This window comes from Xyrauchen texanus, chromosome 7, assembly GCF_025860055.1.
Source record: "Xyrauchen texanus isolate HMW12.3.18 chromosome 7, RBS_HiC_50CHRs, whole genome shotgun sequence".
Lineage (NCBI taxonomy): Eukaryota > Metazoa > Chordata > Actinopteri > Cypriniformes > Catostomidae > Xyrauchen > Xyrauchen texanus.
In genome coordinates this window covers 39,686,542-39,701,341 of record NC_068282.1, presented here as the reverse complement: position 1 = coordinate 39,701,341, position 14,800 = coordinate 39,686,542, and the positions used below count along the sequence as shown (strand labels likewise).

General features: G+C 38.6%; 1 protein-coding gene across 1 annotated transcript in view; it reads left to right on the top strand.

The window, feature by feature from the left end:
• Window positions 1–14,800, top strand: part of LOC127646764 (calcitonin gene-related peptide type 1 receptor-like) — a 37,950-nt gene that overhangs the window by 18,933 nt on the left and 4,217 nt on the right. Inside the window, exons 6-12 of the mRNA XM_052130628.1 lie at window positions 60–151; window positions 268–394; window positions 917–1,070; window positions 1,221–1,281; window positions 1,506–1,572; window positions 14,363–14,581; window positions 14,701–14,742. Coding sequence (XP_051986588.1) covers window positions 60–151; window positions 268–394; window positions 917–1,070; window positions 1,221–1,281; window positions 1,506–1,572; window positions 14,363–14,581; window positions 14,701–14,742 — 762 coding nt within the window. The remainder of the gene's footprint in view (window positions 1–59; window positions 152–267; window positions 395–916; window positions 1,071–1,220; window positions 1,282–1,505; window positions 1,573–14,362; window positions 14,582–14,700; window positions 14,743–14,800) is intronic.

The window sequence follows — 14,800 nt, the reverse complement described above, 5'->3', positions numbered from 1 at the left end:
TAGTAAACTATGGTTGTCATGTTAAATTAAGGGTTTAACCCTTAATTTTTTTTTTTCAGACAGCACTTAATCTCTACTACTTGACTTTGATTGGTCATGGATTGTCGCTTATATCTTTGTTGACTTCTCTAGGGATATTTTTCTATTTCAAGTAAGTCATGTGGAAAAATTGTGTATTGCACAAAAATACTGACTAAGATATCATAGAAACTTGCCTCCCTTGTCATTTAATCTAACATATCTTTCTGGGGGGGGTTTCTCACTCAGGAGCCTAAGTTGCCAAAGGATAACTCTACACAAGAATCTCTTCTTTTCCTTCGTACTAAACTCTGTTATAACCATCATCTTTTTCACTTGTGTTGCAAACAACCAAGAAGTAGCCCAAGCCAATCTAGTAAGTATGCAAAACTTACAAGGAATCTGTTACCTGTTGTTAAATTACAAAGGAGAAATTAAAGAATTCATGTATATTTTTACTTTAAAACAATAATGTGATCGTTCCATTTTTGCGAATTCCCATTGAAAGTGATCATGCATATGCTCTACTCCCTTCGAAGAACTCACTAATAGTCTTGTAAAATGACTCTTGTTTTGCGCCCTTTCTTTCGAAAAAGTAAGAAAATATGTTTTCACGTTATTTACATAGTCTTGTAAAAGGGCTCTTCGTGAAATTTTTTTTTCTCTTTTGTTTGGAACTAAATTTCGAGTGCTGTCCCCTTCCCACAGTGCCCTTCAAAGGCGCCAAACTGCCATTTGGAAAACACCCAGTAGTACTTGGTGCATCACCAGATTGAATTTATGTTTGTTTTATTATTTATTATTTGCTATGGTAGTTTGGATGTAACATCACAAAAATGGTTAAAAATGGCGTTTAAAGATCCACTGCATCAGAGGGTTAAAACGTGTTTTCTTCCAGGTGAGCTGTAAGGTGTCTGTGTTTATTCACCATTATCTCCTGGGCTGTAACTATTTCTGGATGTTGTGTGAGGGAATCTACCTGCACACACTTATTGTGGTGGCCGTCTTTGCTGAGAAACAGCACCTCATGTGGTATTACCTTCTAGGATGGGGTATGTTTTCACCTCATCAAAATGCCCAGGGTGACGCTGCTACGTTGTCCTTACTGTATGAACTTTGTTACCTTTGCTTCCAACTGTATGTTATCTCTTTACTACAACTACAAAAAATAAAAAATAAAAATATTTTCAAATGTTTTGCAGGCTTCCCATTAATACCTGCATTTATCCACGCAATAGCCAGGAGTTATTACTACAATGACAAGTAAGTTCATTGTTTGTTATTGTGTGTCAATAAAACTTTGTTAAAACTTATAATAGAATAAACAATCCAGCTTCTGTCAGGACACAGAAATACATTGACCAGGCAGAGGCTCTGTTGAACATCTTGTAAAATCATAGCAGTAATGTCACAGAACATATTATGTATTGTTTACCCATTCATTGTTTTGTTTTGTTTTTCCTAATTTTGTTTTTCTTTGTCCACAGCTGCTGGATAAGTTCAAACACTTCTCTTCTCTACATTATCCATGGACCCATCTGTGCAGCCCTGTTGGTAAGTCATTTAATTTCTATCTCTGTTTCTCAATCTCACACTTTATCTCTGTAGTCTATCTTTCACCCTTCCTTTGCAATGAGTGTGTAACTGCATACTCTGGTTCCAAACAATCACTTCAAGCTACAGCAATCAATGCTTTTTAATCAAAGTTCCGTTTTTGTGTTTTCCTTTGTTGTGGTATCAGAATATGATCAGGAGCTATTCTAGCTATGCTTCCCCGAAATTGAAGGAAGAGGAAACTGAAGGAAAACATCTCTTGAACTGTTTATGTAGAGCTGCAACTTCCAATTTAGAAGTTGAAAGGCTGCAATATATAAGTGACATACTCTTTAATCTTTTCAGTAAGCAGCTTTCTCCACAGCAACGTAATATCCTAGTGACTCTTGTGTAAAATCAAACATGGCTTCCGAGGAAGACTTTGCTATTTTATACTCTGTTGCTTAGCTTTATTTCCAGATATTCCAGAGTTGTTGCTGTGTTTGTTTCCTTAACCTTCTATGGTGACCTGCAGTGGAATTGCGCTGCAATAGTGGGGTTTCCCTCTTATGTAAAACTCAGGGATTCCCCCAATGTACAAGCGCATATACGTGAATGTGAGGGACAGTTTATATTTTACATTGGTGTGTATAAATGGGTATAGTTTATAGTGTATGTGTTTTTCCCACTGTACTCAAAGAAGTGTTGAATTTTTTCCACTGTGTTGACTTGATGTTGTGCTCCATTCTATAATGTTTGATATCAGGTCTGTTCACGCACATACGCACTCTTCAAACCCCCATCAAAACACTGCTTATGTGTTTACATGGCCAAATTAACGTGAAACTGAGGTGTATTATACCACTTTCTCTTAATCCCTTTAGCGGTGTATGGAAAATGCCGTTCTCATTTATATGACGCATCAGAATGCCGCGTTCTGCAAAAAACACTGGTCACTGTTGTTGTGTCTCATGAGACGGCTCGCTCAAAACGAACAGAGCAATTTTTTATAGAGACAGTGTTTTTATATATTTTTAAGAAAATTAACCTGTTACTTAGAGCTGTCTCTGCATATTAAGATGGGTTAGGAGAAAGTATTTTAACACTGAAAAATGTACACACTTTTGCTTTTAGTAAAGCCTGAATGTTGTTATCATCTTCTAGTGATGCCAGTAGTACCAGTTTTTCAGTAATTATTTGATTGTGTAAATATTAATATATTTTTATATTAGGTAAGTTATTGAGACCGGTCTTTCTACAGTATCAATAATGTCGAATACCAACTAAATTCTTTACCCACATTTTTCTCATTATGGTCTATTTTAGCCTATTAACTGCCTGCTATCTTCTAAACGAACTTAAAACACCCGACGAATCAACAAAAGGCCTTTCAACTCTCAACTGTACACAATGTGCACTGAATAATGTAAAGCCACAAGGGACAAAAATAGTTTTTTAACTTTTTTGAAGTACATAACGTTAAAAGCACGCAAATTCTTATCTTTCAGCGTTTCTGAGGCTGCGACAAAAGTTTTAGGTTTAGTAAAATCTTTAGATTTATTAGATAATGACACCCCCACAGATGTAACATTTAAACTTGTATTACAAAGTGTAGTATATTCCAATATGTCTAGGCTAAGCCCTGAAAATACGGTGGCCCTAGAACCACCTTTGCCTAAACCTAACCATATCGGTTAACCCTTTGCCACAAAACCCTAAACCTAAGCATGATTTTAATAGGAACTTAATTATTAACTTAACTGTATTCATTAAAAGTTAATAACTATTGTTTACCACAGAAGAAAGAAACACATTGGGGTTTGGAACGAGATGAGGAAAGCATAAAATTGACATTCAACAATCATTTGTATTGCATAGATATAAATATGTAATGAGTAACCAAATTTGTTCACTGAGGTTTCAGCAAAAATATAATGCCTGTATTTTATTGATTTGAAATTCATATTTTGTTGATTAGTTGGTCTCTATCGGAATAAAAGTCATACTTTTTATACAAGCCATGTTGTACGATATTGCACGAATTTGCTATCTCGTACAAATTTTTACATATGAGTTGTCATGAGACTACTGTATGTTGGTTTAAATAGGAATATACAATAATAGCCTTTGATAAAAATACTTAAACCTAATTGATTTAGCTGTTAACCAATATCACTTCATATACCCATAGCACTTCATATATTCATTCAAAGTATGAAGAATGCTGATGGATACAAAGCTGAACAGTAGGATTCTAGAAGTAAAAATACAATTTATTTTCTCCATAAAGACATTTTCAGCAATATTTATGTATCTTTAAAAGCCACAATTCAGTATGATTTCAAATAAAACTAGAAAAAGTTCGTCGAGACAAACTTTAAGTTGGCTTGTGAAAGTTTGGACCAGAAAGTTTGAAGTTTAAAGTAGTTTGAAGTTTAAATTAGTTTGAATTTTAAAGTAGTTTGAAGTTTAAATTAGTTTATAGTTTAAATTAGTTTAAAGTTTAAATTAGTCTAAAGTTTAAATTAGTTTGAATTTTAAAGTAGTTTATAGTTTAAAGTAGTTTGAAGTTTAAAGTAGTTTATAGTTTAAATGAGTTTAAAGTTTAAAGTAGTTTGTAGTTTAAAGTAGTTAAAAGTTTAACTTAGTTGCTAGATAGATAGATAGATAGATAGATAGATAGATAGATAGATAGATAGATAGATAGATAGATAGATAGATAGACACTCAGATAGATAGATAGAGAGATAGATAGATATTTACCCTCAGATAGATAGATAGATATAGATAGATAGGGGCAGTGGTGGCTCAGTTGTTGAGGCTCAGGTTTACTGACCAGAAGGACGGGGGTTCAAGCCCCAGCACCACAAAGATGACACTGTTGGGCCCTTGAGCAAGGCCCTTAACCCTATCTGCTCCAGGGGCGCCGTATCATGGCTGACCCTGCACTCTGACCCCAGCTTAGCTGGGATATGTGAAAACCAATACATTTCACTGTATATATGCAAAAAAACTGTGTATAATATGTGACCAAAATAAAGGATTCTTCTAAGGATTCTTCTAGATAGATATTTACCTTTAGATAGATAGATAGATATTTACCCTCAAATAGATAGATATATAGATAGATAGATATTGACCCTCAGATAGATAGATAGATAGACAGACAGATAGATGCTAGCACGTTTTTAGCATCTTTTAGCACTTCGCTAGGCGATGCTAGCATGTGTTAGCATGATGCTAGCACGTTTTTAGCATGTTTTAGCACTTCGCTAGGTGATGCTAGCATGTGTTAGCATGATGCTAGCACGTTTGTAGCATGTTTTAGCACTTCGCTAGGCGATGCTAGCATGTGTTAGCATGATGCTAGCATGTTTTAGCATGTTTTAGCACTTCGCTAGGCGATGCTAGCATGTGTTAAGCATGATGCTAAGACGTTTTAAGCATGTTTTAACGACTTCGCTAGGCGATGCTAACATGTGTTAGCATGATGCTAGCGACGCTTTTAGCATTTTTTAGCACTTCGCTAGGCGATACTAAGCATGTGTTAGCATGATGCTAGACGCTTTTAGCATGTTTTAAGCACTTCGCTAGGCGATGCTAGCATGTGTTAGCATGATGCTAGCACATTTTTAGCATGTTTTAGCACTTCGCTAGGCGATGCTAGCATGTGTTAGCATGATGCTAGCACATTTTTAGCATGTTTTAGCACTTCGCTAGGCGATGCTAGCATGTGTTACCAGTGTAGACTGATTCCCAAACAAATGACTCTAATGAGCCGGTTCTTTTGAATCTACAGTGTGAAACATACAGTTTGACCAGTGTAGTCTGATTCCCAAATTAATGGCTCTAATGAGCCGGTTCTTTTGAATCTAGTGTGAAACATACAGTGTGACCAGAGTAGTCTGATTCCCAAATTAATGACTCTAATGAGCCAGTTCTTTTGAATCTACAATGTGAAACATACAGTGTGACCAGTGTAGTCTGATTACAACATTAATGACTCTAATGAGCCAGTTCTTTTGAATCTACAATGTGAAACATACAGTGTGACCAGTGTAGTCTGATTCCCAAATTAATGACTCTAATGAGCCAGTTCTTTTGAATCTACAATGTGAAACTTACAGTGTGAGCAGTGTAATCTGATTACAATATTAATGACTCTAATGAGCCGGTTCTTTTGAATCTACAATGTGAAACATACAGCGTGACCAGTGTAGTCTGATTCCCAAATGAAAGTGTCACTGGCCTCACTGTTTTAATCAATCCAGCTATCCAGTCGCTAAACACTTCCACAGTAAACTCCACGAAGGTGCAATTTATGTAGTTTAATCATGAAAAGTGTGAAACTACAAAGAAGAGAAAATACACAAACATGCATTTCACAAATTAGATAAATCATCAAAATGAGCACACTCAAACACACAAGGCAAATAACCAACAACAATACAGTTGTAAACAGCAATACTTTGTAAACTTGAGTAGAAAAAAGTAACAAACATGCTGAATTAAATGCTACATTACATAGCACAACAATAAAAGTACACATAATGCTCACTAAACAAAATCAAACAGTCACTTACAGATATTGCATTGCAAAGGGCTTTGATAGGCAAGATGAAGCTGGATGTCTGCAACCACATGGAGCACCTTGCACAACTCAAGCACAGAAGAAATATGGCCTACTTCCTCTTTTAAACAGGAAGCCATAGGAAAACTAAGGAAACTCAAAAATAAGTATCAAAATAAAAGTCCTTGTTTAAACCGAAGTTTAAAGTCCAGCACACTCCCCGCCTGGGGTATGTAAATACCTCACTTTAGCTTTTTTACTCCTAATATCTTAGGGGAGTAAAGCAGAACCACTTCTGATATAGGGCTGAATAAAGTTTTTCTGCACACCTTCTCTGATGAATTTCAACTCCACTTTCCTCACAAGACCATCTTTACTAGGCAGTGTTTTTGCAATGATAGCCATAGGCCACTGATTTCTCTTGACTTGGCTATCCTTCATCAACACAATGTCTCCTTCCTTGAGACAAGGCTTCTTGTCTTGCCACTTCTGCCTACTCTGTAGAGTGGCAAGATACTCATGGCCCATCTTGTCCAAAATGTTTCTGCAAGATTTTGAACTCTTTTCCACTCAGCCTTGAAAAGATCTTTATCTGTAAACTTGCCAAGTGGCGGAGGGATCGAACAGGTTTTCTGGGTCAACAGAATAGCAGGGGTGAGTATTAAAGGAACTTCAGGATCTGAAGATACTGGCACGAGAGGGCGTGCATTAATGATAGCAGACACTTCAGCCATGAGGGTTACCAGAACGTCGTGTGTGAGATGCAGGGACTTTCCTTCAAGCAACATACAGTCAAGAATACGTCGGGCTATACCCACCATCCTTTCCCAAGCACCTCCCATATGTGACGCATGGGGAGCGTTGAATATCCATGTACAAGCATGTTCTTGTAGATACTTCTGAAGATCAGAGCCTGAAGTTTCTTTATTCATCTTAAGCTCCTGCACTGCTCCAATAAAGTTTGTGCCACAATCAGAGCGTGATCTGCTTAGCGGGTCCCCTTATTGCAAAAAAACGTCTCAGAGCATTAATGAATCCGCTTGAGCTCAATGTCTCTACAACTTCAATGTGCACTGCTCTTGTGCACATACATGAGAAAATGATTGCCCATCTTTTGGAATTGGAGCAGCCTCCTCTGGTGCGGCGAGAAACAACCTGCCATGGTCCAAATACATCGACTCCTACATATGTGAAAGGTGGAGCCACTTGAAGTCTTTCTGCTGGCAAATCTGCCATCAGTTGGAGCTCTGTAGGATGGCGAAGCTTTCTACATGTCACACACTTGTTAAGTAGACTTCCAATGCATCTTTTGGCACTCATCAGCCAATACCCTGCTGCTCGTATTGCTCCCTCAGTAAAATGCCTTCCTTGATGTTTGACTGCTTGATGGTAATGTCGAACAAGCAAGGTTGCTACGTGATGTTTACCAGGAATGATCACAGGATTGGATTCTTCCTTCTCAAGACCTGCCTGAGCAATACGGCCTCCAACGCGCAGAAGACCTTTGTCATCCAGAATAGGATGAAGTTTCCGTGATACTACTTTTAGGTGAGAGATTGCATCCTGCTTTTATATCACTTAGCTCTTCAGGAAAGGCTACATTTTGAACGCTCTTTAGGATAACAATCCTGGCTTTTTCCAACTCCTCATTTGTGGGACTGTTACTACAAAGATGCCATCCACTACATCTTGGCTCTTTCGTTAAATGGGAGAATGACTGGGAGATGTGGCTTAAATGAGCGATCGCTCTGATTAGCTTATTCAAGCTGGAGAAGCGTTCAAAACGCTCAGGAGTCAGGAACTGAGTAGGCACTGCAGTTAAACATGAAATCACTTGTGGTCGGATTTCTGGATCTACTTCAAGATCAACAAGGTCATAGTTCTCTTGAAGCAAGGCATTTAAGGATGGAGTGTTCTGAAAGAAATCTGGCCCTGTAAGCCAAGTTGTACTACTGAGATAATCAGCTGATACAGATCTAGACCCATGATCTGCAGGATTGGCATCTGATGGAACATAGCTCCATTGACTAGGAGTAGATGACTGAAGAATTCGTTGGATTCTGTTGTGCACATACACATAAAAGCGTTTTGTTCGATTATGAATATACCCAAGAACAACTTTACTATCTGTGTAGAACTGGATATTATTGAACTGCAAGCCTATTTCTTCTACAACCATGTCTGCGATCTCAACTGCCAGAACTGCTGCACAGAGTTCTAATCTTGGAACAGTCAGATCTGGCTGTGGTGCCAACTTTGTCTTTCCAAACACAAAACCAGTATCTGCTTGGCCATTTTGAGATGTGGATCGCAGATAAGCTACAGCTGCAACAGCTTTCACGGATGCATCTGCAAATATACACAATTCCCTTGTCTGAACCTCTGAAGTAGGGAAAGATGAGTAAGTTCGTTGTATCTTTAGATCTTGCAGGTTTTGTAAGGAATTCCTCCATCTGATCCATTCTGGCTTTATTTCATCAGGTAATGGAGAATCCCAGTCTTCAGTCTGCTTTGAGAGTTCCCGAAGCAACAGCCTGCCTTTGATGGTAACAGGAGCAATGAAACCATAAGGATCATATAAGCTGTTTACAGTTGACAGTACACCTCGCCGGGTGAATGGCTTCTTATCGTCAATAGCTTGGAAAGTAAATGTGTCTGATGCTAAATTCCATGACACTCCTAGGCTACGCTGGACTGGAGTATCTTCAAAGAAGAGGTCAACATCCTTGATATCCACAGCCCGATCTTCAGAGTGAAATGCCTCAATCACTGCAGGTCGATTGGAGATTATTTTATGTAGCCTAAGGTTTGCTACTGCAAGCATGTCTTGAGTTTGCTTCAGAGCACTAATTGCTGCGGTTTCATTTGGGAAGGATTTCAGAGCATCATCAACATAGAAATCATGTTCAACAAACTCTTTAACTTCACTGTCGAAGTTCTTTTCTCCCTCCTTGGCCACTCTATGCAAACCATATATGGCAACAGCAGGAGAAGGACGATTGCCAAACACATGTACACACATTCTGTATTCCACTATTTCTTTACCAGGATCATTGTCTTGATACCAGAGAAAGCGCAGGAAATCTCTGTGATCCTTTCTGACTAAAAAACAGTGGAACATATGCTGAATGTCAGCGGTGATCGCCACTGGCTCCCTACGAAATCTTAGCAACACTCCCAGGAGGGTATTGTTGAGATCTGGCCCCTTAAGTAGGATATCATTCAATGAGACTCCATCATAAGGTGCACTAGAATCGAAGACCACACGGATCTTGCTTGGCTTCTTCGGATGATAAACACCAAACAATGGCAGATACCAGCATTCTTGGTCTTTCTTGAGTGGGGAGCAATTTCTGCATGTCCTTTAGAGAACATGTTCTCCATAAACTCAAGAAAATGAGCTTTCATTTGAGGACGTTTGTCCAAAGTATGACGAAGTGAGGAAAGACGGCTGTAAGCATACTTTCTATTATTTGGAAGCCTTCTTCTGGGAACTTGAAATGGCAAAGGAGCCACCCAGCCATTGGATTCATCTTGGTAGAACTCTTTGTCCATTATGCGTAGAAACCTGTCATCATCCACTGACAGTGCAAGCTTGTGATCTCTGGATGTACTGAACAAAGATTGATTGGCCTAGCTTCTCGCTTGCACATGTTGCTAAAGCACTTACACTTTTTGATGCAAGATGATCTTGAAACTGAAATTTTGTGCCATACTGCTCTTTTACATGGAACTGACTTTCACAAGGCCAGAGTAAACTGGGGCGACCACTTTCAAGTATGGAGGTCTTAAAAACATCTACATGAGCAGGTCGATGAGCACCTCCAAGACATACGCCTCCTATAACTACCCATCCAAGATCTAACTTTTGAGCAAATGAAGCGTTGGGTGGACCATCAATCTGTTGACGGACCTTGTGGACCCTAATGAGGTCCCTACCAAGGAGGAGAAGGATGTTAGCATCTGGGTCTAGGGACGGTATTTCATGAGCAATATCCCTCAGGTGACTGAAATGACGTGCTGCATCTGGGGTAGGAATTTCAGAACGAATGTTAGGAATCTGATTGCACTCTAGCAGTGTAGGAAGATGAAGGCTTACACTCTTATCCAATGATTCCACAATGTAGCCACTTGCTCTCCTTCCAGTTGTCTCTTTTAATCCAGCACATGTCTTAAGTGAATACGGAAAAGAAGATCCTTTGATTTGAAACTCTTCAAAGAATTCTGTTCTTGCTAATGAGCGGTTGCTCTGTTCATCAAGAATTGCATACATTCTTCTGGATTCGGTTTTGTTACCGACAGGATAGACATTAACCAAACAAATCTTGGAACATGCTCTGGCACTCTTTCCAGCTCCACACACTTCAGTACACTTTGAGGTTACCTCTTGGTTGGTTAATTCATCTTCCTCCCCGCCATCTTCTAAGACAGGAGAGATGGTTTTCCTCCAAGGTGCTGGACCAGGATGTAGAGCTGACACATGACGATCACTATCACATTCAGTGCAATGGATTTCAGCTTTGCAGTTTTTTGCCATGTGATCTACAGAAGAGCAGCACCTGAAGCATACTGAATGTTCTTTAAGAAACTGTTTGCGATCCTCCAGACTTTTTGCTCTAAAGCCTCTGCATCTTATTAGTGGATGAGGCTTATCATGAATGAGACAATATCGTTGAGGATCAACAATCTGTATCCTGTCTGTAGCATCTCTTATTTCAGACATGTTAACTTGGGTTTTATGAACAGCTATAGAAGCTTGCCAGAATTTATCTGATCTTTCTCTTTTTTCTTGTAGCGGCACTGAAGAAAAAATGGCAAAGCTGGGATCTGTTCTTGTTTTAGCTTCTGAACGAATAAAGTCAGCAAACACAGAAAATGGTGGGAAGGCCACATAATGTTCTCTCTTGTACTTCGATCCATACGATATCCATTTTTCTTGGATACCATAAGGAAGTTTTCCTACAATCGGGCTCACACCATGAGCAGTGTCAAGGTAAGACAACCCAGGAAGATAGCCATCCAGCTTGGCTGCCTCTAGCTCTGCAAGCAGGTCTCCAAGATCACGCAGCCTATAGAGATCTTTACCTGATATTTTAGGGAAGCTTTCCAATTTGGAGAAGAGAGCCCTTTCAATTGTCTCTGCTGAACCATACATTTCCTCTAGCCTCTCCCAAGCCATTTGTAGACCTTCAAAAGGGTGCCTAATATTAACTGATTTTATTCTTCGTACATGTTCAGATGATTCTCTTCCGAGATATTTGATGAGCAAATCCATCTCTTCCTCTGGCTTAAGGTCAAGGTCTGCAATGGTACTTTTAAAAGATGATCGCTAAGCCCAATAATTTACAGGTTTATCATCAAAAGAATTCAGTCCAGAAGTTACCAACTGACTGCGTGCAATGTATTTGGCCAGGCTGTAAGTGTCTGACATACGCTCAGGACTATATTGTAAATTACGGCTAGAAGCTTGCTGTCTTGCATAGTCTGCAGTGCGTTGGAGACTGATCTCTTTGGAAAACTCTGATGCTGATACATGGTCTACTTCTGTGAAGGCTGCTGCTAGAATCTCTGCTTCTGCTATGGCTGCATCTCTCTCTTTCTCTTCCTGCAGTGCCTCTAGTATTGCTTGAAGTCGGGCTTGTTCCACTTTAATCTCAATTTCTTCCTTTGCATGAGCCGCTCTTGCTTTGGCTGCCTCTGCTCTTGCACGAGCTTTCGTGACGGCTAAACTGGCCGTAGAACTTCTTGATGAGGTAGAAAATTGAGAACTTGAGCAAGCATCATCACTTTCTTTGTGCATGCGATGGCGCAGTGATGATTTAGATTCTCTTGAAGACATAATCTTTGTGCAGGCTTACAAATAGAGATATTCTTTTATCTCTCTGATAGATGCAGTTGTTAGACAGGCAATCCATCCATCTTTCCAATTCGCTGCTTATCTTTTCACTGTCACTGGCCTCACTGTTTTAATCAATCCAGCTATCCAGTCGCTAAACACTTCCACAGTAAACTCCACGAAGGTGCAATTTATGTAGTTTAATCATGAAAAGTGTGAAACTACAAAGAAGAGAAAATACACAAACATGCATTTCACAAATTAGATAAATCATCAAAATGAGCACACTCAAACACACAAGGCAAATAACCAACAACAATACAGTTGTAAACAGCAATACTTTGTAAACTTGAGTAGAAAAAAGTAACAAACATGCTGAATTAAATGCTACATTACATAGCACAACAATAAAAGTACACATAATGCTCACTAAACAAAATCAAACAGTCACTTACAGATATTGCATTGCAAAGGGCTTTGATAGGCAAGATGAAGCTGGATGTCTGCAACCACATGGAGCACCTTGCACAACTCAAGCACAGAAGAAATATGGCCTACTTCCTCTTTTAAACAGGAAGCCATAGGAAAACTAAGGAAACTCAAAAATAAGTATCAAAATAAAAGTCCTTGTTTAAACCGAAGTTTAAAGTCCAGCACAGAAAGACTCTAATGAGCCAGTTCATTTGAATCTACAGTGTGAAACATACAGTGTGACCAGTGTAGTCTGATTCCCAAATGAATGACTCTAATGAGCCGGTTCTTTTGAATCTACAATGTGAAACATACAGTGTGACCAGTTTAGTCTGATTCCCAAATTAATGACTCTAATGAGCCAGTTCTTTTGAATCTAAAATGTGAAACATACAGTGTGACCAGTGTAATCTGATTCCCAAATTAATGACTCTAATGAGCCAGTTCTTTTGAATCTACAGTGTGAAACATACAGTGTGACCAGTGTAGTCTGATTCCCAAATTAATGACTCTAATGAGCCAGTTCTTTTGAATCTACAATGTGAAACACAGTGTGACCAGTTTAGTCTGATTCCCAAATTAATGACTCTAACGAGCCAGTTCTACAGTGTAGTGTTAAAAAAGTTTAACTTAGTTGCTAGATAGATAGATAGATAGATAGATAGATAGATAGATAGATAGATAGATAGATAGATAGATAGATATTTACCCTTAGATATATAGAGAGATAGATATAGATAGATAGAGAGAGATAGATATTTACCCTCAGATAGATAGATAGATAGATAGATAGATAGATAGATAGATAGATAGATAGATAGATAGATAGATAGATAGATAGATAGATAGATATTGACCCTCAGATAGATGCTAGCACGTTTTTAGCATGTTTTAGCGTGTGGCTATGAAGATTTTAGGTCATTACTTTTTGGCTGCTTGATAAAATAAATCCTCTGAGGGAGAGAGAGAGGGAGAGATGCAGGGCTGACAGGCCCTTTTTGTCTGTGTGTGTGAAAATGTCAGTTGGGATTTAAATTTCTGAACATTCCGCAATGTTAAGTCAATGGGAGTTTTTTCCGAGTTTGATCGTCATTTTTAGGAAAACCGTAAGTCCGATCAGTTAGAAAAGATATAGCACACTATTCGGGATTAGTCTGAAGGTCTGTGCCGAGTTTGGTGCCTGTAGCTTAAAAGCTCTAGGAGGAGTTAGATACCGAAATTTCACCGCTAAGAAGAATAAGAAGAAGAATCGGTATAATAATAAGTTTAAGTAGGATTTCAGTAAGTTGGCTCTCACAAGCCAACTTAAATATTTTTTAAATGTTGCCACCAGATCAGTGTACTATCGACTTGAGAGCTTTTGCTACCAGATCGTAGAGTCCAATTTGCGAACTAGTTGTTGAACTAGTAGGAGTGGCTCATTGCAAAGAAAAAGCAAAAGCAGACATCGCTAGCTCTGAGATAATCTCAGATAGCACACGTACACTTCAGAGATGTCTGTTTTAGATCTTTTCACCTGGAAAGAATCAAAATCGAATTAACATCTGCTGAACATCTTAAAATAAATGATTTACGAACATTCTAAATCATAAATGTCTCAAAGATATCTGATGAATGTCTTATTGAAATCCGAGACATACTAGACGTATTGCAGATGAGCACAGCACACAACATAAAAATCTGTCATAAAAGCACTCAACAAATAGACGTCTGGGTGATATACGTGTGCTATCAGGTCAGTTATCGGGTCATTGGGTCACATCCGAAAGACAGGTTCACTGATTAAGTAACTTGACTTGATCATTACTTTTTTTTTTTTAATTTCAAATCAATGTTGTGATTTACTGTATCTCAGAGCTGGTTGGTTTAGTTCATTGCTTAAATCAAAATTTTCTCTCTCTTCATGTTTCCTCTTTTCTGTTTGGTGTCCTTAGGTTAATCTCTTTTTCCTTTTAAACATTGTGAGAGTGCTGATCACCAAGCTGAAGGTGACCCACCAGGCAGAGTCCAGTCTTTACATGAGAACTGTTAGGGCCACCCTAATTCTGGTACCTCTGCTGGGCATTCAGTATTTACTGCTGCCTTACAAACCTGATGGACGGCTTGCCTCTGAGATATTTATACACACAATGAACATACTGCTGCATTACCAGGTAGTTATTGTTGAAGACAGTTTGGGCATGGTGCTGTATAAACAAATGTGTAATATGTAAATGGTGTAACAAACTTTTAATTTATTTGTGAAGTGAAAATTATAATTTTTATTCCATAGGGCCTCTTGGTTGCCACAATATTTTGCTTCTTCAACAGCGAGGTAAGCAACCATTTTAGTGCTAATATAAATGTGTTCTTTTTCCTTTCATATGACCTGA